This window comes from Pseudoliparis swirei, chromosome 8, assembly GCF_029220125.1.
Source record: "Pseudoliparis swirei isolate HS2019 ecotype Mariana Trench chromosome 8, NWPU_hadal_v1, whole genome shotgun sequence".
Lineage (NCBI taxonomy): Eukaryota > Metazoa > Chordata > Actinopteri > Perciformes > Liparidae > Pseudoliparis > Pseudoliparis swirei.
Genome location: NC_079395.1, coordinates 19,990,344 through 20,016,947, shown reverse-complemented (window position 1 = coordinate 20,016,947; position 26,604 = coordinate 19,990,344). Strand labels below are relative to the sequence as shown.

The window sequence follows — 26,604 nt, the reverse complement described above, 5'->3', positions numbered from 1 at the left end:
TCCTGGTTCTGCCCCTCAGAAGCTGCTTTACTAGAGTTCTGCTTAGCAGCTCTTTTCTTTGGGCAGTCCCTGGCCTGATGTCCCTCTCGCCCACAGACAAAGCATTGTAGTCATGCCCCTCCACCTTAATAGCCACCTTGAGGTTGAGCTCCCCACTCCTGTGGAACATTACGTGCCCCATCAGGGAGGACTTCCACCCTGAGGGGATCATCCTCAGCCGAGACACCTCCTTCCCGTGCTTCAACAGCTCCTTCATCAGAGCCTCCTCTTCAATAAACAAAGGCATGTTGGCGACGGTGACCCTGACCGCCGGTGTAGCCAGCGGCATCACCAGCACCGTGCCTCTCACCACCACCCCCGACACCACCACCGTGCTCACCTTCGCCACGCTGTCTAAAAACAGCATCACCATGCGGGCGGCGGACTTCACGCTGCCAGCCCCACCTCCTCCTCCGAGCACGAGAAACACGGCCTGATCCTCACGCCGTGTTTCCGTGTCAGACAGTTCAGGTCCGACATGCTGCTAGCTCATCGGTTAGCACGCGGCTAGCCGGCTGCGCTTACGCGCACAAAGACACCCAAACCCTTCCGTGAACCCGCAGCCACTCACACAAACATTCAAGTGACCAGCAGACACACACATCAAACATTCCGTTTAAACAATTTACAATTTAATGAGGAAAACCACAGTTAAAACAAGCAATCTTCTGCTCTCAGCTCACCACCTCCGTCCTCACGCTCAGAGAGAGCAGGGCTCTCAGAGACTCACACATTTCGGTCTTATCTCACGCACTCCCGCCACACATCGAATTCCTCACGCTGAAAAAACCTCTCGGCTTTTTAATGCTTGAATGCAGGGGTGCTCAATACGCCGATCGATTGTTCCGCTGCAGAGCTCCGACGCCGGTCTGCGCGCATTGGGATGGAGCAAAAAAAGAGTCACTAGCACCCCCCCCCCCCCCCCCCCCCGTCAACAACTCTTTTCGGCTCGATGCTGGCGCGCGCAACGGTCAGCTGTATCGGGTGCTGATGGAAATCTCACGCTTGCCTGTCTTCAAAACTTGAGAGCCCTGGAGAGAGAGAGGGAGAATATGAGAGACGCTGAGGCAGACGGGGTGAGACAGAATAAGAGAGAGAGAGAGAGAAAGAATATGAGAGACGCTGAGGCAGAAGGGGCGAGACAGAATGAGAAAGTGACAAAAGGAGGGATAGGATGAGAGAGAGAGATAGAGAGTAAGAGAGAGAGAGAGAGGGGTCCGCGAGACGCCAAACCCGTCATGAAATATTCAATCTTTAATCAGACTCCCTGCATCCCTCACGAGGCGTGAGAAATATGAAATAGTCCTTCGAGTTTTGGAATCCACACAAAACTACACACACGCACACACACACACCCGCACTTGCACACACACAGCATTAGGAGCTTGACTAAGCACCTGCTGTGTGTGCTGGATCTTCACAGCGAGCTGGTGAGCAGACACACTGCCGTTGAGATTAATGGGCCACGCATGGCACAGGAACTATGTGTTCTCCTGTTTCAAATACACTTCTGCAGAAATAATAATAAGATGATGCCAGATAAAAAAATTAATACACGTACACAGCCAATGTGCACGTGTACCCGGAAACCTTTTCAGGGGCGAAGTCGTCATTATTCTGTTTTTGTTTTCTTTTGATGCAGAAGTGTTTGATGGAGGGGAACCAGCAGCACATCAAAACAAAATGTCTGATACACAGAAATATGTATGAGCTCTGTCTCGGCTACGACAAATGTTATCGTGGAGCTTTGGAAAGCATCTCACCAACACATATGTTGTATCAATGCGTTATATCTATTATATCAACATCTTCAGTACACGTCAAGATCGCTGCTGCGAAGCTGAAGCCATAAAATCTCCATGTTTGAATCTTCAAGGCTCTGATTGGTTGCTTGCAAAATGAAGGGGAGAGACCCTTTAGTGGTCCTCCAGACTCCACAGATAACATAGTTTCTAATAGTAGCCGTGTGTGACTACACAGGAAAAAGGGGAGAGTAATTTTTCCAGAATTAATATTTTTTTCCTCTGAAAGACTAATTTTTATTCAGTTCAGAGTGTAATTATTTCCGATGACCACTAGAATGGGAGTAAAAAAACAGAGTAAACCTTATTGGAGTAATATTAAGAACACGCCCACTAATGTTTGTTAAGTTTCGTTTCTGCCGCCATTTTCTAGTCCCGCAGTGCAAGGTCGAGTTGAGTGGCAGTGAGACGGCGGTGAGCCAGGTAAGTCTGCAAAGTACTAAATATCGAATTTAATAGGATAAAATGTCATCCGATTTTTTTGTTTGCTTATTTGAAAAGTAAAGCCGGTGAGTTACATGATAGCTGGCGAATTTGTGGGTTAGGGTCATTTTCTCACGTTGTTCAGTTCGCAAGCACATGTGTTTTACTCTAAATTTAATGGTGTACATTGACGTGACATCTTGTGTTTGTTTAACTGCTATTGGGCTAGCAAGCACGAGGTTAGCAAGCTATTGTGTTTGTTTAACTGCTATTCGGCTAGCAAGCACGAGGTTAGCAAGCTATTGTGTGTGTTGAACTGCTATTCGGCTAGCAAGCACGAGGTTAGCAAGCTATTGTGTGTGTTGAACTGCTATTCGGCTAGCAAGCACGAGGTTAGCAAGCTATTGTGTGTGTTGAACTGCTATTGGGCTAGCAAGCGCAAGGTTAGCAAGCTATTGTGTGTGTTGAACTGCTATTCGGCTAGCAAGCACGAGGTTAGCAAGCTATTGTGTGTGTTGAACTGCTATTGGGCTAGCAAGCGCAAGGTTAGCAAGCTATTGTGTGTGTTGAACTGCTATTGGGCTAGCAAGCACGAGGTTAGCAAGCTATTGTGTGTGTTGAACTGCTATTGGGCTAGCAAGCGCAAGGTTAGCAAGCTATTGTGTGTGTTTCAACTACTATTGGGCTAGCAAGCACGAGGTTAGCGAGCTATTGTGTGTGTTGAACTGCTATTCGGCTAGCAAGCACCAGGTTAGCATGTTCTTGTGTTTGTCACAGCTGTCCGACTCGTAAGCACGTGGTTGGCAAGCCTGTGTGTTTTTTGTTTAACCTGCTCTCCAGTTGGTAAGCATTTGGTGTTTTAATTCACCTGCTTCCCGGTTAGTAATGTCTGTTTTGTTACACTTACTATTTGGTTAACAAACACATGTGTTTTACTCTGAATTGAGTCCTGTACATTGACCGTTTTCGCTCTGCTGTTCGATGAGCAAGCTTGTGTGTTTTACTTCTATTTTTATCTGCAGTTTGGTTCGCAGGTATATACTTCTTCTGACATTCCCTCAGGGCCAGTGTGTTGGACTAGCATCATACAAACCTTATAGACATGTCATTTACGTAACTTGTTGCTGCTATAGAGTTGGCCATTATTTTGTTCACCGATTTACTTAATCAGAGCAGCATAGACAACATGTGTACAATACAAATGGAATAAGTCAAGGTGGACAATGGATTATGAATGTTAATGAATGACTTTGTAAATAGATGTGCAAAAGCTAATACAAATAACCTTTTCATGTCATGTAGGATGCAGGCTATTAGAGTAAAGTACAGAGATCGACAAAAATACCTCTGTTTTGAGGGCCAAGTTACCTACACATCGTTTTTGGAAAGTGGTGAGTGGAAAACCTAATGAATTTCAGTCTAACACAGGAAACAAACTGAAGCTGTCGGTTTGGGGGCATGGTGCAGATTTTAATGAACTATTATTAAGAAGATATACCTTAACTGTTGAGGTTTATATTGCTTAATTTATTACATTTTCCTTATTCTGGAGTTCATCTTAAATTTTAAGTGCCTTTTTTTAATGTTCACAGCTTCCAAGAAGTTCAGCATCCCAACCTTGGACTTAAGAGTCTTTGATGACACAAAGACTGAGGTTGATGAAGAGGTCTTTGATTTCCTTATGGAAAAACAAAACCTAGGTGTGCTCGAGATTTGTCTCGCACAAAGTCCACATCCAGATGGTAAGTTTCTTAGTGTCATTCATTTTTCTTTTTTAATGAGCAGGGTAGTTTTGAGTGGATAGTGAAAGGGAGAGAGATTGGGGGGGATGATGATCAGTCCAACCAGGAATTGATCATGATCACTGCATTGGGCATTGCCAACATGGACCATGTGCTTTAACCACGTAGCCACTGAGCACACCAGTGTCATTCATTCTTTGAGTCTTGGCGAGCCTAACATGTTCTATTTAAGACAAGCAGATAAATCTGCTGAATTGTTAGTTTATTATAGTTCCAATAATCTTTGTTTTTGGTAGTTACTTTAATACTTTTGGCAATTGTATGGTGTTAGTGTTAATCACACCAGCTGAATATTTACATGGTTTGACAGATTGCCCGAGTTCCCCTTCAAGCAGCTCCTTTACCAGCTCCAGTGGGGATATTGAAGGGGGCTCTGATGACACCGTAATATTGCAGTGCAGTCCTGCCACAAGACAGAGAGCTGAAAACACCTCTCTTGCCAAAGTAAGCAATGCTGATTGCACTACACGCCTTCAGAAAGTTTACATTTTAAACAATTAATCGATTTGTTGTTTGGTCAATAAAATGTCAGTTTCCCAAACCGCAAGATGACGTCCTCAAATGTCTTGTCCACAAACTAAAGGGATATTGAGTCCATTGTCATAAAGGAACAAAGAAACCAGAAATATTAACATTTAAGAAGCTGAAATCTTCTTAAAAGCTTTTTTCTTTCAAAAAAACCTACTATTAAAAAACCTACAAAAAAACAAACCGATTATCAAAATAGCTGATTAATTTTTGTTTGATTAATTGTTGCAGCTCTACATAGAAGTCTTGTGTGCTCGTAGATGAGGAGATGTAAAGTGTTTACATTGATCAGATTTTATAGTTGTGTATTTTTTTTTTATGTCACCTAGATGATTGAAGATGTTCTAAAGAACAAACCTGGCGGAGAGAGGATCATCAATGAGTATGCTCGGACAAAAAGTCTCACGGATAGCAGGCGGCGTGACATGGTCAAGATATTGGTTGCACAAATAACAAGTGAACATGGGTATGCTGAAATATTATTTAATTCACAACTGTTTTGTATGCACCACCCATGCCTAGTTTGCTGAAGGTGTCATTTACACTCCAATACTTTCAACAGTGCTCATAGTATGTTTGTGTGTGTTTATGTGTAGGACAAGTCCTTCAAGGCGCGTCAAAGAGGACTACGCAAAGGGGATCATCAACTTGTTCCCATACCTGGCTGATCCAAGGAGCAAGTTTGGTTATGTAAGTACAGAAAACAATTAGTCCTACCTATTTACTCTTCACTTCTAAACTCAACAGTTTTCAGGCATGATGGAAAGCTAGATAAAAAAATAAAATTAACTGCTTGGCTATGGTTTGAGGAATACTAAAGCTGTTAACATTCATGCACGTCCACCATCTCTGCCATTTTTCCTTAACTGATAATTTAAAACCCTTTTGAGTTTAGCAGTCCAGTCTTGAGCAAGTTCAGCTCAGCTGCTGCATTTTTTAGATTTAAGTGTGAACATATTTTATCCTGCTAATTCAAACATGTTCAAAATCACAATTCATTTCACTCTGAATAATACCTTTTTAGGAGCATTTTTACAATGCAGAAGATGGGAGTGGGTATCTGGCTTGGAGATTGAAGTTTGTCCAAAAGGAAGCTTCTGGTGGACAAAAGAAGGCCATGAGACTCTTAAGAACACAAATGGGTATGTGTTGTTGTTACCTGTAACCAAACTGCATACATGAGAATCATGGCAGAGTTCCCAAGTGTTGTTTATTAAATCCTAGGACAGTCATATCCATATCCACTGTTACAGGGGGCCCATCAGCTGAAAGAGACTTGAGGGAGGACAATCCCCTAATGACAGACAGCTTGTTTTCTGAGGCCATTGCACTGATGAAGCATACAGCTGATGAAGGGATTGTTATGACGAAGATGAAGCAGACCTTCAACTATCGCCAAAAGATCATTCATGATCCAGTGAAGTCCTCTGATGTCTTTCTGGCCTTCCCAAGATTCCTGGACATACAAGGATTAGTATGTTCAACTTACTTCATTGTAACTTGTATTTTAACTTGTTGACTTGTATTTTAGAAAAAAGTGACTTAAAATTGTATGAGCTAAGGAGATTTAACAACATGATTTCATCTATTCTGCAGATTGAGCAAGATTTTATTTTGATGTTTGATGATTCCATCTCTGCAAAGTTCCTGGAGAAGTGGCCCACAATTTACAAGAAAAAAGTCCTTGAACAAAGCCGTGGTCTCACACAGTCGGATGATCTGCAGTACCTCGTCCAGAATGCTGAATCCACAACAGAAGTGGAAAGTGGTGAGGCAAAATAAATGGATTATATTGTTGTTTTTCTGTTTTAGTTGTGATAAGATTGAATGTTTTTAGGAGAAAAAGCACTTGATGCAGCTGGATTAATCAGTTGGTCCAACAATGTAAGACAGGAAATAAAGGAGCTGGCTCAAGTTCAGGAAGTAGTGGAGCTGTGCATAAAGTCCATTTATTGTAAATTGGAGCATGAGAAGTGCAACACTCTTTGTGCTGACTTTTTTTGGTACATAAAGTAGTGTTTAGATTTTTGTATTAAAGTAATCCTGGAAGTCTTTGTTATTAATTATTACTTTATTCTTTCAGGATGGGACGGTGACATGTCGTCCATTTTGATCCTTGTGCACCTGCTGCCGCCGTCACCTCAAGGCCGAAAGAGACCAGGAAAGCTCTCCGCCAGACAAGCCAGTGAGAATCTTGTGAAGTTCATCAAGGTAAGGCTGCCATACAGGAAACATCACGAGCTATATCACACCACATGTCTTTTTGTTGTGTTTCTTTTCCTTTTTTTTAAAGATGTTTTCTCAAACTTTTTCTTCTGTCACAGACAGGGACCAGCATCCAGGGGCATCTCGATGGAATCGCAGACAGCCTTCAACCATACCTGCTTGCTGTGGGAACTCAGAGGACTGTGATTCACAAGTACTTCATTGTCATTGACAATATCTTGTAAGTCATCTGGCTCTCTTGCTTGTTTTGATGAGCTTTTCAAAGCTCACTTTGTCTTTGGCACTTCGTACAACCACGATCTCGTCAATGTGTACAACTTCATTCAGACAACCATTTATGATATCGATATTGATACAACCAAGGTGAATCCTAGAGTTGCAGAGTTGAGGGCTCGGTTGCTGCGTTGATTCGATTTTCTTTTCTTTGAGGGCTCCATTACGGAATTCAGGTATTCAGAAATGTTGTGTTTCATTTGTAAGAGCTCCCAGACAAATGCTAATTCCCTGACAAAGCATTTGAAAGTGATCCACGGTCTTTGCTCTGGCAAGACACTTCGCCTTAAATGTGGTCAGGCTGGTTGTGCTCAAGTTTATGGCACTTTTTCTGGGTTCAGAAAGCATCTCAATAAAGCACATGAAACTTGTTCTGATCCTGGTGAAGGCCCATCTACAGCTGAAGATTCAGTAGGAAGTGTTTGTTATGATTTGCCATCTGTAATTCCTCCTTCTGATTCAGTCCTGCTACAGAAATCTCTTGTGCACAGTTGTGCTGCAACAATAGCTGAGCTGAAAGTGGCAGGTGTAGGTGAATCAACGATCCACTCTTTGGTCATTTCCATGGAAGAGATAGTTAATGATATTCATAATCAAGCAAAAGAATCTGTGAAGAGTAGTCTGTCTTTACAAGAACCAGTCAAAAGTGACATCGAGGGCAAAATCGATCAGTGTTTTGAAAAAATGGAAAATCCTTTTAATGCATTCAATTCTGGAAGTAAAAGAACACACTATTTTGCAAAGAAATTGGGGCAGGTAGACACAGTTGAACATGTTCTTGGTTCAAGATTTGAAACCCTGCGCAATCGAACTACAGGAACCTACGATCAGGTTGTTGTTACTGATAAATTTGTTTACATCCCAATTTTGAAAACTTTACAGTTTATTTACAATCACCCCAATGTAAAGGAGATGATGCAGACTGAGTCCAATTCAGGAGACAATCTGCTTAAAGACTTGTGTGATGGAGATCTTTTCAAGAGCCATGCTCTATTTTCAAAGCAGAAACATGCTATTCAGATTCAACTTTTCTATGATGATTTCGAGACTGCTAATCCTCTGGGGTCAAAACGGGGAATACATAAATTAGGAGCAATATATTTCACATTGCGGAATTTTTCTCCCAAGTACAACTCTGCTCTCCATAATATTCATTTGGTCTCTTTATTTCATGCCCAAGACATTAAAACGTATGGCTTCTCTAAAATACTTGATCCAATTGTGCAGGATATTAAAATACTGGAGAAGGATGGAATTAGGGTTCCCCTGTATGATGACCTGGTATATGGAACTATTGTCCAAGTTACTGGTGACAAGCTTGGCCTTCACTGTTTGTTTGGTTTTGTACAATCATTTGTTGCCAGATATTGTTGCCGCTTTTGTCTTGCTGACAAAGAGGACTTTCAAACAGAGTTTACTGAGGATTCACCCAAGATAACTATGCGAACTCAAGCACTTCATGCAGAACACTGCCAACAAATGGAAACAAATCCCAGACTTCCCTATGTGATGGGTGTTAAACAGTCTTGTCTTCTGAATTCATTGCAGTACTTCAACACATGTGAAAATTTCTCTGTTGATATTATGCATGATATCTTGGAGGGAGTGGCACAATTTGAAATGAAACTGATAATATTACATGTAATAGACCAATACACAACATCAAAGGAAGTAGACAGGAGAATTAAGAGCTTTAACTATGGCTACATGGAACAAAACAACAAACCCCCTACATTGAAGTTAGTCGAGGACTCGAATAACCTAGGGTTAAATGCCATCCAGTCCTGGTGTCTACTTCGCAATCTACCACTCATCTTTGGAGATTTGGTTTGTCCAAATGATCAGCACTGGTATTTGCTACTGTTGTTGCTGCAAATTGTAAATATTGTATTTTCTCCTGTATTGTCAAAGGGTATAACTATTTTCTTGAAACACTTGATCGCTGAACACCATAGGTTATTCAAGCATTTGTTTCCACACAGGAAGCTGCTACCAAAGCATCATTTCATGGTTCATTACCCTACATGTATACTTAAGACTGGACCAGTTTTGCATAGCTGGTGCATGCGCTACGAAGCAAAGCACAATTTCTTTAAAAAACAATTGCCAAAAAACACCAAAGTCACATTGCTTACAGTTGGCAGACATTTGACCCCAAAAGACTGATCACTGGACCAGGTAAAATGCTACCTTTAAATGCATTGGACTGGGGCTGTGAGGTAGCAGAGACTCTCCAGCTACCCATTGATGCTGAGGTTTTCAAAGTAAGATGGGCCAAGCACCACGGAAATATGTACCGTGCAGATTTAGTTCTATGTGTTAAAATTCATTGTGACATGCCAGTTTTTCATAAGATCCACCATGTTGTTGTGAAGGATGAGACATTGTTTTTTGTTACGTTTGCACTACAAACAGTGTGTCTGAACGAGCATTTTAATGCATTTCAAGTTTTGTACACAACAGACGGACCTCATATTGTGTTTGTCAACAATCTTTTCTGTCACAAAGCATTCGATTTACAGGTGTCTTGCAGTCATAATGACTCCAGTTTGTATATTGTGCCATACTGTTTCCTGTGAACACTTAATAAAGTAAAGGTGTCAGTTAAGGTATTGGGTTCTGATCTATTTATTTCACCTTTTTAAAAACTTTGCAGTGTATGACTGAGTGTAAAGTTATATAGCGAGTACAATTATATTCATAATAAAGTTAAACTCTTTAGAGTAACATTCACTTCATAATAAATTCTATTTGGAGTAAAATGATGTACCATTTATAATTTTGATTTCTGTATTGAGTAAAATTCAGTTCTATACAGAGTAAAACTAGGGTAGAGTTGTTTTTATTTTATGCTAAATGGGGTGAATTATCATCAGGTAGACTCTAATTCTTGCACTAAATAGAGTAAAATTAGGGTGGTAGAGTTTTTATTTTATGCTAAATGGGGTGAATTATCATCAGGTAGAGTAAAATTCTTGCACTAAATAGAGTAAAATTAGGGTGGTATAGTTTTTATTTTATGCTAAATGGGGTGAATTATCATCAGGTAGAGTAAAATTCTTGCACTAAATAGAGTAAAACTAGGGTAGAGTTGTTTTTATTTTATGCAAAATGGAATGAATTATCAGGTAGAGTAAAATTCTTGCACTAAACAGAGTAAAACTAGGGTAGAGTTGTTTTTATTTTATACTAAATGGAGTGAATTATCATCAGGTAGAGTAAAATTCTTGCACTAAATAGAGTAAATTTAACTCTGAAAGTTTAACTCTGTCATAAGAGTAACTTTTACTCTCTTTGGACTGGGACCAAATGTTGTCTTTTTTAGAGTAAAATATTATTCAATTTGAGTAAAATTTACTCAGCCAATTTTACTGTGTACTAACTGACTTTTGTTGCACAACTCTGTTTTCCAATTAACGTGGTAACATACCACCCACGGCCACGGTAACTGATGTTCAATAATGGTGTGAGGATGTATTATTACTCCTACTATTACTATTGTAGGAGATTTTAATATTCATGTGGATGTTGATAATGATTGCCTTGGGGCTGCATTCATCTCATTGTTGGACTCGATCGGCTTCTGCCAGAGAGTACAGAAACCCACTCACAGCTTTGGCCACAAGCTTGATCTTGTTCTTACATATGGCGTTGACATTGAGCATTTGAAGGTCTTCCCACAGAATCCTCTTCTATCAGACCACAAACTTATAACTTTTGAGTTTATACTACCGGAGTGTACACCGTTAGTCAACAGTTTCTACACCAGATGTCTAACTGACAGTGCTGTAGCTAAATTTAAAGAAATGATTCCTTCTGCATTTGATTCAATACCACGTCTCAATACAACAGAGGACTCCTGGTCTAACTTTAGTCCGTCCCAGATTGATCATCTTGTTGATAGTGCCACAGGCTCACTGAGAATGACACTGGACTCGATAGCCCCTCTGAAGAAGAAGACAGTGAGGCAGAGGAGGTTTGCTCCCTGGTATAACCCTCAGACCCGCAAACTAAAGCAAACGTCACGAAAGCTTGAAAGCATATGGCGTTCAACTAATCTGGAAGAATCCCGCTTAGTTTGGCGAGATAGTCTTAAAACTTATAAGAAGGCCCTCCGTAATGCCGGAGCAGCCTATTAACTCGTCAATAATAGAGAAAAATAAGAACAACCCCAGGTTTCTCTTTAGCACTGTAGCCAGGCTGACAAAGAGTCACAGCTCTGTGGAGCCGAGTATTCCTATAGACCTAAATGGTAATGACTTTATGAACTTCTTTAATGAAAAGATTTTAACTATTAGACGCAAGATTAATAATCTCTTGCCCTTAACCAGTGCCAATCTGTCCTCAAGTGGAGTGGCCTTGGAAACCGCTGTATGCCCTGGTGTATATTTAGATGGCTTTTCTCCCATCAACCGTGACCAATTATCTTCAACGGTTTCTACTTCTAACACGTCTACCTGTCTCTTGGACCCCATCCCGACTAGGCTGCTTAAAGACATTTTGCCTTTAATTGACAGCTCTCTATTAGATATTATCAATTTGTCTTTGATAACAGGCCATGTACCACATTCCTTTAAAGTAGCTGTAATTAAACTTCTCCTGAAGAAGCCCACTCTGGATCCACAGGTGTTGGCCAACTACAGACCGATCTCTATCCTCCCCTTCTTTTCCAAGATCCTTGAGAAATATATATATATATGACTTTCTATCATAATATCATAATAGTTTATTTGAGGAGTTTCAGTCAGGATTTAGAAAACACCACAGCACAGAAACAGCACTGGTGAAAATTACAAATGACCTCTAATGGCAGCAGATAAAGGACTCATCTCTGTACTGGTCTTTTTAGACCTTAGTGCTGCATTCGACACTATTGACCATGACATCCTATGACAGAGACTGGATCAGTCGGTTGGCATTTCTTCTGGCGTTACTTCGAGACTGGATTACTGCAACTACTTATTATCAGGCTGCTCTAATAAGTCTCTTAGGTCCCCCCAGTTGATCCAGAATGCTGCAGCTCGTGTACTCACTAAAACTAAGAAAAGAGATCACATTACTCCTGTACTAGCTGCTCTACACTGGCTCCCCGTAAAATCGAGAATAACTTTTAAAATTCTTCTCTTAACCTACAAAGCCTTGATTGGTGATGCACCATCATATCTTAAGGAGCTTGTCGTACCATATTGCCCCACTAGAGAGCTGCGCTCACTAAATGCGGGGCTGCTTGTAGTTCCTAGAGTCTTAAAAAGTAGAATGGGAGCCAGAGTCTTTAGTTATCAAGCTTCTCTTTTATGGAACCAGCTTCCAATTTCAGTCCGGGAGGCAGACACAGTCACCTCATTTAAGAGTAGACTTAAGACTTTCCTCTTTGACAGAGCTTATAGTTAGGGCTGAATCAGGTTCACCTGGTCCAGCCTCTTGATATGCTGCTATAGGCATATAGCTGCTGGGGGACGTTTTAGGATACACTGAGCACCTATCTCCTCTTTTCTCTTTCCTTATGGATGAATTTTCATCTCTCAATCACACATTATTAACTCTGCTTTGTCCCCGGAGTCCTTTTGACTTCACGTCTCATAGGGTCATCGGACCCTATGAGACGCCATAGATCCCATCTGCCTGATGGATCATCGAGGTCTGGATCGTGGAATATGTCTACTACCAACAATGCCATTGCCCTATTGAGACTCCGCCCACTGTTGAGACTCCGCACACTCCTCCTCTCTACCTCCATCTGCCTGATGGATCGTGGAGGTCTCCATCGTGGAATATGCCTACTACGAGCTATTCATACACTCTGTCATATTCATTACATGTATTTTAACTCTAAATCTGTCCCTCTGTACACATTACATCTATTACACCTGTCTGTCCTGGAGAGGGATCCTCTTCTGTTGTTCTCCTGAAGGTTTCTTCCTTTTTTTCCCCTGAAGGGTTATTTGGGAGTTTTTCCTGATCCGATGTGAGGTTTTGGGACAGAGATGGTTTTGTGTACAGATTGTAAAACACTCTGAGACAAATTTGTAATTCGTGAAAATGGGCTATACAAATAAACTAAATTGAATTGAATCATTTATTATTCTGTGCGGTTAGTCTATCAGACACACCTTCATTATTCCTAACTCTCACTCACCTGTATTTTATGTAAGAGGCACAAATAGATGAATATGCATATTCATAAGGAACAATGTGCTGTAATGCATATTTATAGGTAAATAAGTGACTAGTTATATTACACTGTATGTGTGACTACATATAGGAGCTATGTGACTATATGTTGTAAATATTACGATTTTCTAGTGTTGTATAACTATTTGTACATTAAAAAAATATGAATACATATATGATCTGATTCTAATGAATGATAAAGGGTTGACTAAGTTGGTAGAATGTAAGTGTTCGTGTTAACAGGTCGTTGCACTGCCCCCCAGTGGCCAGAAAAACAACAATCCAGAACGATTTAAAGTATAATTATGGAATTTTTTTCCACCTTGTATTGAGGCACTAAGGTTTCATCATCACTGTTTCTCTTTTTCTTAAATATCCGGCGTGCTGGAGCACAACAAACAACAACAAACAACAATGTGTCACAGTCCTACGACTCCCAGACTTCCCTGTCGGACTAGCATCATGTCTCAAGTGTGAAAACACAAGAGCCACTGCAGCTCTGAAGCCACGTGGTGAGTCATCTTTAGATCATAGTCGTGACAGACAATGATCTAAAGATACCGACGAGAGTGGGACTCTTTTCTCTAACTGAATGTTGGTATTGGCAGACCGTGATCTCTCAAAGTGAGTGAGTGTTATTTCTATATTATATAAATTATCTACAGATGTGGTGATTAGTACTAATGTAATATGATTCATTTCAAAAGTTGATTTAAATGTTTTTTTTACACATCCGATAATGTGTACAGTCAGAGTTCATGATTTGCAGTGGTTAGATTTGACAGTGAATAATTTCCTAAAACAATATGATAATTAGTTAAATAAATGGTATGATGTAAAAAATACAAAACTGTCCAATATATTTACAAATATATATATATGTGATGCATCTGACTTTCAAATGTTGAAGTAGATTAACAGAAATAAATGTTGCATGTTTAAATATATCTGTGTTTCGTATTACAATTGTTGTGGAAATTATTGTTAATAACTATTGTGAGGAATAATTAACATTAAAATGTGATAAGGCAGTCACTTCACATATATTATTATTATTATTATTATTATTATTATTAAAAGGTGATCAGTTCAAATTTGTTATTGAGGAAGTTTATATCAAACAAGAAGCCCTTCGTATTATGTTGTAGCCTACCCTTGAAGAAGCTCTCAGTTTCAAAAAGATTGGTGACCCCTGATATATATATATATAGTTGGATAAGAGACCGATACTGACCGGAGGCAGCCAGTTGCGTTGCGGAGGACCTGGGAGGAGTGGAGGTGCATCTTGCGGTCCTCCTGCGTATGCGGAGACGTGTCCCAGCCCGAGTGGGGGATGATCACAGCGTTGGTCAGCACGGCGAGGGTGTCCTGGATGATGGGCATCTTCAGGGCGTCGCACGACGACAAGTTCCACAAAACACCTGAGGAGGAGGCGGGGAGACGGGTTGTGAACACCAACCCGTGAAAAACACAAAAACAACGGAGGAGAGACAGACCACTCCAGAAAAAACACTTAAATATTACACATAATCATCACCACTTTAGGAATTTTGAAGTTTAAAAAAGCTAATGTCGGGCTTTAAACAATCTACATCAGTTGCACAAGGGCGAATATACACGATGAGGCTGTGAGGACGGACTCGTCAGGGGTTGAGGGTTGAGTTGGTGTCTCTCTCTCTTGAAGGGGCTAAATGATACGAGTAACAGGGCTCAGAGTGAGTTTTATAATTATTACTTCAGATGACATAATTTCTCAAACGAATGGACATTGTATCATGGTAATTCTATAGATTGAATGATTGAAAATGTTCATGTACAGATCTGCTATGTCATAATAATAAATAAAAAAAGGCAGAAATACAAACAAATCACCAGTACACTCATTCATAATCAACCCTCACTTATCATCATGAATCTTTGATTACACAGGAGTGATGCATTTCAAATGTGTGGCTCATACCTCAAAACATAACCTTCAATTTAACGCACCACAGAGCTGCTGTAATTAATTTCCGAGCGTAAACCCCACCCGCCCCCAAAAAACGAAGGCGGTATATCACTTTCAAAAATAAATTGATAAAATCTTCATCTTTACGGCAGAGACAAGCAGCTTCCTCAGCTGGCAGACCAGATTACTGGTATCACTCTGAAGCTGGAGAAGTGGGACAGGCGATCACGGGAATATGGCTTCCTTTGAGAATCTGAGTGAATTTGCTGAAACCAGTGATATGGATGCCACCACAGTGAATCCTGGTAAAGAGCACATATCTCCACTGAGAGGATACTTTCAAAATAACTTCCTACACGGTGCTCAGTATGACTGAGTGAGAGTTTATCACAGGTTGCATTTTATTGTTATTATCTTGAAAAGATATTCTGTGCAAACCAGTTTATTAATTAATAGCAGCCATAATAAGCTGTTTTCTTTGTTGCCAAATAGTAGTACAGAACTGTATTTACATTGTTCTAATAAAGTGATTTCCATATTGTATTAATTTTTGTCTGATGGAGCAATCTGGTTTACTTGAAAATGATTGGAAATTTCTTATTTCTAGTCCCAAAACAAATTAATTAAGATCGGTTACAATTCAAACCGAACTACAATATTTATCGCACTGGACCATCTGGAAGAATATATTGACGAGTGGTTCGGGCGAGTCTGCGTCATGAACACCGAAGCAAGCGAATCTGAAAGCGATCCCGAAAAGACTCCCATTTCATACAACAAAAGAGCCCGTACCAGCCCAGGTACAAATCCATCCACTTCACCCAAACCTCCATGCTGCTCTGAGGTAAGCGACATACTAAAGTCCATTGAAAATAAGCTTTCCGGTTTTGACTCCAGACTTGCGCTTATCGCAGTATTACATCGGGAATTCCAGGCTCTGCGCCACAGCCTGGAATTCAGTCAGAACCAAATCGACGCTATTACTAAGGACAACAAATCACTCCATCACTCCGTCAGTACGATAACCACCCAGCTCACCTCTGTTTCCGCTGACAACAAAGCTATGAAACAAACCATCCTGGACTTACAAGCCCGCAGTATGAGTGACAATCTAGTCTTTACCGGCATTAACGAACAAACCTCAGAAAACCCAGAAAAACCATCAAAGAATTCATGTCCATACAGCTCAAACTACCCGCAGAGACCGTCAACAACATAACTTTCCACCGCGTCCACCGTCTGGGACCGCAGAACAACAGCCGGCCGCGGCCAATCATCGCTAAGTTTGAACACTATAAACAAAAAGAACAGGTCAAACAACAAGGCAGGCAGCTCAGAGGAACGGACTATGGACTCAACGATCAATACCCAAAAGAAATCATGCAATGTCGCAAAGTTTTATTTCCAATCCGCAAAAACATGATGAAAGAAGGAAAGAAAGCAATAATATCACTGGACAGACTATACATAGATGGACAATTATACCGCGATAAGGACGTAACCCCCTGGCTCTTCTAGACCCCTGTTTTCTCTCTCGCTCTCGCTCTCGCTCTCGCTCTCTCTCTCGCTCTCTCTCTCTCTCCTGTCCCTACGTATCCGCATACATACACAAAATTCCCCATCGTAATCTCTATATGCCCCCCTCTCTTTTCTTTGCATTTCACTGTTTCGATTATTTTATTATTTAGTATTGCACCCATGTCGTACTGTACCTGACAGTATGAACCCCGATCTGGTTCACACATTGCCTTGTATTTCTGTTATGTGTAATATGTTACTTACTTTGTTGTCTTTACGTTCCTATGTTTTTTTGTTTTGTATATGTTTGTTCTTCCCTGATTCAATGTCTGCTCATACTGCTGTGTCATTTACACATCAACACACACACACACACACACACACACACACACACACACACACACACACACACACACACACACACACACACACACCAACATTAACACTCAGTCTATAGTATTTCAATTAACATGTCTTCTCTCAAATTCTTAACCTGGAATATCCATGGAGTTGGTTCTAAAGCAAAACAAATTAAAGTTTTAAATCATCTGGCTAAGATGAAAGCAGATATATGCTTAATACAAGAAACACATCTTTCAGAATCAGGTCACAACAAATTTAAATCAACACAATTCACTCATTCATTTTCAGCTTACTACAATACAAAACAAAGAGGAGTCTGTATTTTAATTAACAAGACAGTTTCCTTTATCCACAACTCCACCATCACTGACCCAGAAGGCCGGTTTATCATTATTAACATATCCGTCAACAATAGTCCAGTCACAATCTGTAATGTTTATGGCCCAAACTCTGATGATCCATCCTTTTTTCATAAATTTTTTTCAACTCTCTCAAACATTTGCAACTGTCCAGTCATAATGGGAGGCGATTTTAATACAGTTATCGACCCATCAGTAGACCGATCTAATATTACAAATAATAAACGTACCTGGCAATCCACAGAAACAATAAAACAGTTCATGAGGGATTGTGGTCTTGGCGATAGTTGGCGATTACAGAACCCCAACGCAAGAGAATACTCATTCTTCTCTCCGGTTCACCGTTCATACTCACGCATTGACTTCTTCCTTAACAGCAATTCAATTATATCGGATATTTCAGACTCAAAGATTCACCCTATAATTATCAGCGATCATGCTCCCGTAACATTTACATGGAATAGAATTAACATACATAAACCAATCACTAGATGGCGTTTCAATACGTCTCTTCTCAAAGACCCTCAGTTTGACAGTCTGATTAAAAAAGAGTGGGCATCCTTCCTAGAAATAAATGATTCCCCAGAGTCATCACCGACCCTTCTATGGGAAACAGGGAAAGCAGTTTTAAGAGGAATAATCATTTCATTTTCCGTCTACAAAAAAAAGAAAGAAAAAAAAGAAGAAGCTGAATTGGAACAACAAATCAACCAACTTGAAATCATTAATGCAAGCAACCCAACATTGGAAACTCAAAATGAATTGAGAAAATATAAATTACAAATAAATGAAATAATAAATAATAAAACTCAATTCCTAATACACAGACTTAGACAAGAACATTTTCACCATAGCAATAAATCTGGTAAATATTTGGCAAGTCAAATTAAACAAAATAAGGAAAAAACTACAATCACAATCATTAAAGACTCAACAGGAATCCAACAAATTCACCCGATGAAATCAATAAAATCTTCAGAAGTTTTTATGCCAAACTTTATTCATCTGAAAAGGACCCACACCCAGAAGACATCCATTCATTTTTCAACAGCATTGATTTACCACAGATTAACAAAGAACAAAAGAACACACTTGACTCCCCATTAACACAGGATGAACTTTGTACTGCCCTCCATCTCATGCCCAATAACAAAGCACCCGGACCTGATGGCTACCCTGCAGAGTTCTATAAACACTTTTGGTTCATCATAGCTCCACTTTTTCACAAGATGATAACAGAAATAAAACAAAATTTGCAATTCCCAGCCAGCATGAATACAGCCTGTATATCACTTCTTCTCAAACCAAACAAAGATCCAACTCTTCCATCAAGCTACCGTCCCATTTCCCTCCTCAATGTAGACATTAAAATCATCACAAAGGCACTAGCTCATAGATTAGAAAAGTCACTCCATTTATAATTCACCCAGATCAATCCGGCTTTATCAAAGGTAGACACTCATACACTAACACACGCAGACTGTTTAATTTAATCAACTACTCATCATTACAACAAACCCAAACCATCATCGCCTCCTTAGACGCAGAAAAAGCATTCGATAAAGTAAATTGGACATTTCTCTTAAGTGCATTAAAAAGATTTGGTTTTGGGGAGTCATTTATTAACTGGGTCAAAATTCTATACACTGCACCTACAGCCACCGTCATCACCAATGGACACACCTCTCACAGCTTCACACTGCACAGGGGGACAAGGCAAGGATGCCCACTCTCCCTCACTTTTCATCATTTTCATTGAACCGCTAGCTGCTGCCATTCGTCAGAATACCATCATAAAAGGAATCCAAACACTCAATATCCATCACAAAATCAGTCTTTATGCCGATGATATATTGCTCTTCCTCCAAAAGCCATATTCATCGTTACAGGAAACTATTAAAATTATAGACACATTCTCCAAAATCTCTAATTACTCAATTAACTGGAACAAATCATTCATCCTTCCATTAGACAGTAACAGTTGGGATGGGGCAGGCCACACACCACCTATTCCTTTTTGCACTGGTGTCATTACTTATTTGGGAATACATATTTCCTCCAGGCTGTCAGAGCTGTTCACACTCAACTTCACTCCACTACTTAAAACAATAACCGACGACCTCCTCCGCTGGATGAAACTACCACTGTCACTCATGGGCAGAATAGCAACAGTTAAAATGACAATTATTCCTAAAATAAATTACCTATTCACAATGATTCCATCTCAACCCACTCACTCCTGGTTCAAATCTCTTGACTCACTCATTACTAAATTTTACTGGAAAAATAAGACGCCAAGAATAAAACTGGCCACTTTACAACAAACAAAAAAACAAGGAGGACTTGAAGCTCCAAATTTTTCTCACTACTCACTAGCAAACCAACTTCAATACAGTCTTAAATGGATCCACCCCACTCACTCAGACAACACATGGTTAGACATAGAACAGACAGTATGTAAGGACATCCACATTTCAGACCTACCATTTCTCAGCCAATCAATCAAACGCCATCCTTGCTTCAAAATGGTAACAATAGCAGAAACTCTGACAGCCTGGTGGAAATTCCACAAAATCACTAATGTCACTTTTGCACCCTCAAATTTCACCCCTATATGGAATAATCTGGACATTCTAAGTAGTAATAAGCCTTTAAATCTCCACACATGGTCCACTAAAGGCATCACTCATTTGAAACACATCTTTAATCACAATACCCTGGTTTCATTCCCCCATTTGGTTCAGAAGTACGGCATCAGGAAAAATCACTTTCTGGAATATCTACAACTTAAATCATCCCTTCAAACAAAATTCAACATTAAGGCCACACATTTGGAATTACCTCCCTCAACCTCACAGTTAATTAATATCACCTCCTCAAATAAATTAATCTCAAAAATATGTAGTATAATATCACACTCTGAAATAATAACCATACCAATAATAAAATGGGAATTTGACTTGGCTATCACTCCTGATGCCGACTTCTGGACCAAAATCTGTACTAATATATATTTTATGACCAAAAATACAAATTTACAACTAATACAATATAAAATACTTCACAGAATTCACTACACTGGGCACAAAATGTTTAAAATGGGTTTCACTACAGATATCTGTCCACATTGCATGCAAAATACTCAGGATAGTTACATTCACGCCACCTGGCACTGCACACCAGTTCAACACTTTTGGAAACAAATAACTGAGTCACTGTCTGTTTTCCTGGGCTGCCTCATCCCATTATCCCCATCACTCTGTTTACTGGGAGACATCTCATCTATAAACCTGAGCAAAACAAACTGCAAAATACTTCTCGTGGCCCTAACTATCGCCAAGAAAACAATCCTCGTGAACTGGAAATCAAGGAATAACACACATATCTTACACTGGAAAAATTTAATGTCAGAATATATTTCAATGGAACAACTCACCTCATCTATCATTTACAATACAACAGAACACCACGACATCTGGTCATCATTCACTATATTTTTACAAACATGACACCACTCCTCTTATTTTATTAGTTAATTCATAAATACACATGCACACACATATACACATGTACACATGCATCTGTCTTTCTTTCTTCTTCTCCTTCTAATTATTATTATGTTTGTTTTGTTTGTTTTTGTTGTTTTTTTTCTTCTTTTTTTTCCCAGAAATATTCTGACTTTATGATGTTATGTCCATTGTTTTGTCGTCTGCATTGTTTATTGTCCTCTAGGTGTTATGTCTATGTATTGTCTTTTGTCTTAAAATAAAATTATTTAAAAAATAAAAAAAGAAAAAAGAAAAAAAAGAACCATTTTGTTACAATGTTGTTGGGTGGTGGGTTATGAACATCTGTCTTGCTCCAAATTGAGGCATGAAGGAAACACTTTGAGAACCACTGCACTAAGTAAACACAAAGGCAGCTTACAGATGAGAATAATGAATCTCAACTGCATTGTTAAATTCAGTTTGAGTTTTAGAGTGAAACACCGTAAATATCGGTCCATACTAAAATTTGTGCATATATTTTTTGCAAACAAATATTTTGTCATTGTTAATTATACTAAACTTTGTACTGAAAATGGAAATACAGTGTACTATCAGCAACATTCAATACCATCATTGTTGGATTTACAAAATATGAATTTCACAAAATAAATGTTGTCAATGTTAAATGTACTAACCATTGTGCTGATAACGGAAATAAACAATAAGAAAACAACTTGTATTTTGGTTTCGTCCTCCCCTGCCACCAAGAGGAGAACCTACGTTAGCTAACTACTCAAGTTAGCACTTAGTTAACAGGAATGTAACTCTATTCAATTCAATTCAATTCAGTTTATTTGTATAGCCCAATTTCACAAATTACAAATTTGTCTCGGAGTGCTTTACAATCTGTACACATAGACATCCCTGCCCCAAAACCTTGCATCGGATCAGGAAAAACTCCCAAATAACCCTTCAGGGGAAAAAAAAAAGGGAAGAAACCTTCAGGAGAGCAACAGAGGAGGATCCCTCTCCAGGATGGACAGAACAATAGATGTAATGTGTACAGAAGGACAGATTTAGAGTTAAAATAGTCGGCTTATTCCACGATGGAGACCTCCACGATCCATCAGGCAGATGGTGGTGGGGAGGAGGAGTGGAAGGAGTCTCAACAGTGGGCGGAGTCTCAACAGTGGGTGGAGTCTCAACAGGGCAGTGGCGTCGTCGGTAGCAGGAATTCCACGACCCAGACCTCGATGATCCATCAGGCAGATAGGATCTATGCCGTCTCATAGGGTCCGATGACCCTATGAGACGTGAAGTCAAAAGGACTCCGGGGAGAAAGCAGAGTTAGTAACGTATGATTGAGAGATGAAAATTCATCCCTAAGGAGAGAAAAAAGAGGAGATAGGTGCTCAGTGCATCCTAAAACGTCCCCCGGCAGCTATAAGCCTATAGCAGCATATCAAGGGGCTGGACCTGGTGAACCTGATTCAGCCCTAACTATAAGCTCTGTCAAAGAGGAAAGTCTTAAGTCTACTCTTAAACGAGGTGACTGTGTCTGCCTCCCGGACTGAAATTGGAAGCTGGTTCCAGAGAAGAGGAGCTTGATAACTAAAGGCTCTGGCTCCCATTCTACTTTTTAAGACTCTAGGAACTACAAGTAGTCCCGCATTTAGTGAGCGTAGCTCTCTAGTGGGGCAATATGGTACTACAAGCTCCTTAAGATATGATGGTGCATCACCAATCAAGGCTTTGTACGTTAAGAGAAGAATTAAAAAAGTGATTCTTGATTTTACTGGGAGCCAGTGCAGAGCAGCTAGTGCAGGAGTGATGTGATCTATTTTCTTAGTTTTAGTGAGAATACGAGCTTGCAGCATTCTGGATCAACTGGAGGGACCTAAGAGACTTATTAGAGCAGCCTGCTAATAAGGAGTTTCAGTAATCCAGTCTCGAAGTAACGAACGCGTGAACCAATTTTTCTGCATCTTTTTGAGACAAGATGTGCCTGATTTTTGAAATATTACGTAGATGAAAGAATGCAGTCCTTGAGATTTGCTTTACGTGAGAGTTAAAGGACAAGTCCCGATCAAAGATAACGCCAAGATTATTTACAGTGGTGTTGGATGCTAGGGCAATGCCGTCTACAGAAACCACATCACCAGATAATTGATCTCTGAGGTACTCAGGGCCGATTAAAATTACTTCGGTTTTGTCTGAGTTTAACATCAAGAAGTTGCAGGTCATCCATGTTTTTATGTCTTTAAGACATGCTTGAATTTTACCGAGTTGGTTGCTCTCCTCTGGTTTTATCGATAAATATAGTTGAGTATCATCTGCATAACAATGAAAGTCTATGGAGTGTTTCCTGATAATATTGCCCAAAGGAAGCATGTATAAGGTAAATAAAATTGGTCCAAGCACAGAACCTTGTGGAACTCCGTGATTAACGTTGGTGGTTATCGAGGCGTCATCGTTTACAAATACAAATTGAGATCGATCTGATAAATAGGATTTAAACCAACTTAGTGCCGTGCCTGAAATGCCAATCGACTGCTCCAGTCTCTGTAATAGGATGTCATGGTCAATGGTGTCGAATGCAGCACGAAGGTCTAACAAGACCGGTACAGAGAGGAGTCCTTTATCTGCTGCCATTAAGAGGTCATTTGTAATTTTCACCAGTGCTTTCTCGGTGCTGTGGTGTTTTCTAAATCCTGATTGAAATTTCTCAAATAAACTATTATGATGTAGAAAGTCGCACAACTGATTTGCAACCACTTTCTCAAGGATCTTGGAGAGGAAGGGGAGGTTAGAGATCGGTCTGTAGTTAGCCAACACCTCTGGATCCAGAGTGGGCTTCTTCAGGAGAGGTTTAATAACTCTACAGTTGGAATGCGGCAATTTCACAGGAAATTGAAATTGTCATTTTTGGCGCGACATACGCACGACAACACAGGGTGACTGTTCTGTCTTAACAACAATGGCAGCTCCTGAAGAGGTTAGCTTAGATCAGACCTGGGCAACAGACCCTTGCCCATTGGCTGTTGCTGACCGGCACGCAGGAGGTCAATGGGAAGTTAGAAATCAAATTTAAATAAGTGTGCATCATGCAAGGAATACAGCTTCAATGCTTTTATTTTACGTAACTGTTATGTTACTGCGACGTGTTGGTTATCTGATCTTACGGGAGATGTAAGTTAGCTGTTAGCTAAAAATCTTGGTCTTTTGTAAAAAGAAAAGATAGATTGATGTAGAGTATTTAACAAAACATGGACTTCCAGGTATTTCTTTACTTAAGTCAAAAGGTAAAGCTTGAGAGTTTGTGGGGAAGAGTTTCGCAGTTTTACGAGACGAAACACGCAAAAAAATACAACAACTCGACTGATGCAGAGAACACGAACATCTGAGGCTTTGTAGCTGAGCTACAAAAGCAACGAGGCCTTTTTACCAAGCTTCACACATCCAAAGATGGAGCAGCCAAGAACACCAATTAAGACTTTCTCTTCTTGGCTCTGGACGAGAGTTGCGATGCCCAGTTGCTCATCTTTGTACGTGGGATAACAAAATACTTCGAGATTACAGAGGATCTGGCAGCAAGGCAATGAAAGACACGACAACGGGGGGTAAACTCATGCTTCGACAAACTGGGACTGAAACGGTGGTGTCATAACTGATGGTTGTCCAAATGTGACGGAGGACACATTTTGAACTTTTGAAGCGGATGCAAGATAAAGTGACTGCAATGAACCCAGAAAAGAAATGGGTGTTTTTTTGTGGAATCAGGAGATGTTGTGGAAGGCAGAACTCAAACTTCACCATGTTATTGATGAATCGGAGGCAGTTTGTCACAGTCGTGTAGGAGCAAGAAGCTGAACACAGTGACACCGGCTACATCTCAGCTGTCAGATGGCTCAGCCTGAGCAACAGACATTCAAGAGTTTTGTGGAAGAAACAAAGGTGAGGGCGTCCCAGAGCTCTCGGAGGTGAACAGAATGGTAAATCTGACATTTGCTGTGGATGTGACTGCACTAATAAATGATCTGAATACCTAACTGCGAGGCTCGGGCTTCTTTCTACATGTACAGCCTGGAAAAGATGGTGGTTAACATTCTCACCCACCTGCAAACCCTGAAAGAAGCCACACCATCAGATGATCAGCTCCACAGGTACTCTCATCCATATTAGAGACTGAAGAACTTAAAATGGATTCTATTTATTGATGAAAACAATGTTTCTTCCCTTCTAACGACCCATTTTGAGAAGACTTTGATTGACAGCTTTTTCAAACCCGCCACAGCATCTGAGATGGTGCTTTCCTGCATCTTTGACAAGCCCTACGTCTTGGTCCTCTCGAGTGGGACTCGGATAGACACTACAGTGACTCACTATTGGAAAGGACAAGTCAATGCTAACTGGTTAGCATGCTCATTTAATTCCATTACGCAACAGTTGCCTCCATTTAAAAAGAAGAGGCACTGAGGTTGACTAAGTAATAACCATTATTATATTTAGCAGAATGTAGTGCCTGGCACATGATGTCATGCTGCAGCTTCAAGACGAGGATGCGTTTTTTTTCCTTTAAAAAAAATCTTGATTAGAGTCAGCTGTTTACTGGAGAATGACATCATCTCCCTGAGGTGAAAGGTGTATAAGGAGTATATCTTTGTATGTCTCACACACACAATGTGGCCTCACATTAGTGCACGCTTACATGCAGGCACACACAAAGCCATGTGTGTGTGTGACAGATGAATGAGGTTAATTGCCTCAGCCTTACATCATGAGTGGCAGCAGGAGGTTAGCGATGCTGACTTATGGAGGAAGGGGAAATGAAAATGGTGGCTTTGTCTCTGAACCCTTTCCCATCTTTATTTGCAACGTATCTTCACTCCGCTGTTATATTTCTCTGTTCTGCAGCATCGAGGTACATATCTTTGTTTTGCCGCTTGATCTCTTTTTTCTTTCTTTCTTCATTGTCCAATTCTCCTGATGCATTTTGTAGTGTTCCTGTGTGGAGAATTTTAACAAACTGCGTTTTTGTTGTATTTTTCACACGGCTGATTGTTGTGTATGAAATTTGGAAAAAGGCCGTCTCTGAACAAATCCCATGGATGTTTGCCTCTCCATGAAGCCCGTAAAAGCACCTTTCTGTTTATTGTGTGTGACTGCGCACCATCGACAAATAAAAAGCCGAAATTCTCAAATTGAACAGACAAACAAACACAACATTGTAATTACTATATGAACAAGCAACCGTGTTGATACATGGCTTTGTTGAATACTCTTTTCTGATTATTAATAAAATCTATGTACAGTCTATTATTTCTTAATAACAGACTGTAGATATGAATACCAGAATGTTGTTATGAATACTAGAACTATGAGTAACCGACCGTTGCTATGAGTGAGATATTGTTGCTGTGAGTGACAGACTGTTGCTATGAGTGACAGACCGTTGCTATGAGTCACAGACCGTTGCTATGAGTGATAGACTGTTGCTATGAGTGACAAACCGTTGCTATGACTGACGGACCGTTGCTATGAGTGACAAACCGTTGCTATGAGTGACAGACTGTTGCTGAGTGACAGACATTTGCTATGAGTGACAGACTGTTGCTATGAGTCAAAGACCGTTGCTATGAGTGACAGACTGTTGCTATGAGTCAC

General features: G+C 40.2%; 1 protein-coding gene across 1 annotated transcript in view; it reads right to left on the bottom strand.

Moving 5' to 3' along the window:
* Positions 1 to 26,604, bottom strand: part of LOC130198496 (catenin delta-2-like) — a 264,975-nt gene that overhangs the window by 38,550 nt on the left and 199,821 nt on the right. Inside the window, exon 8 of the mRNA XM_056421662.1 lies at positions 14,499 to 14,685. Within this exon, the coding sequence (XP_056277637.1) occupies positions 14,499 to 14,685 (187 nt within the window). The remainder of the gene's footprint in view (positions 1 to 14,498; positions 14,686 to 26,604) is intronic.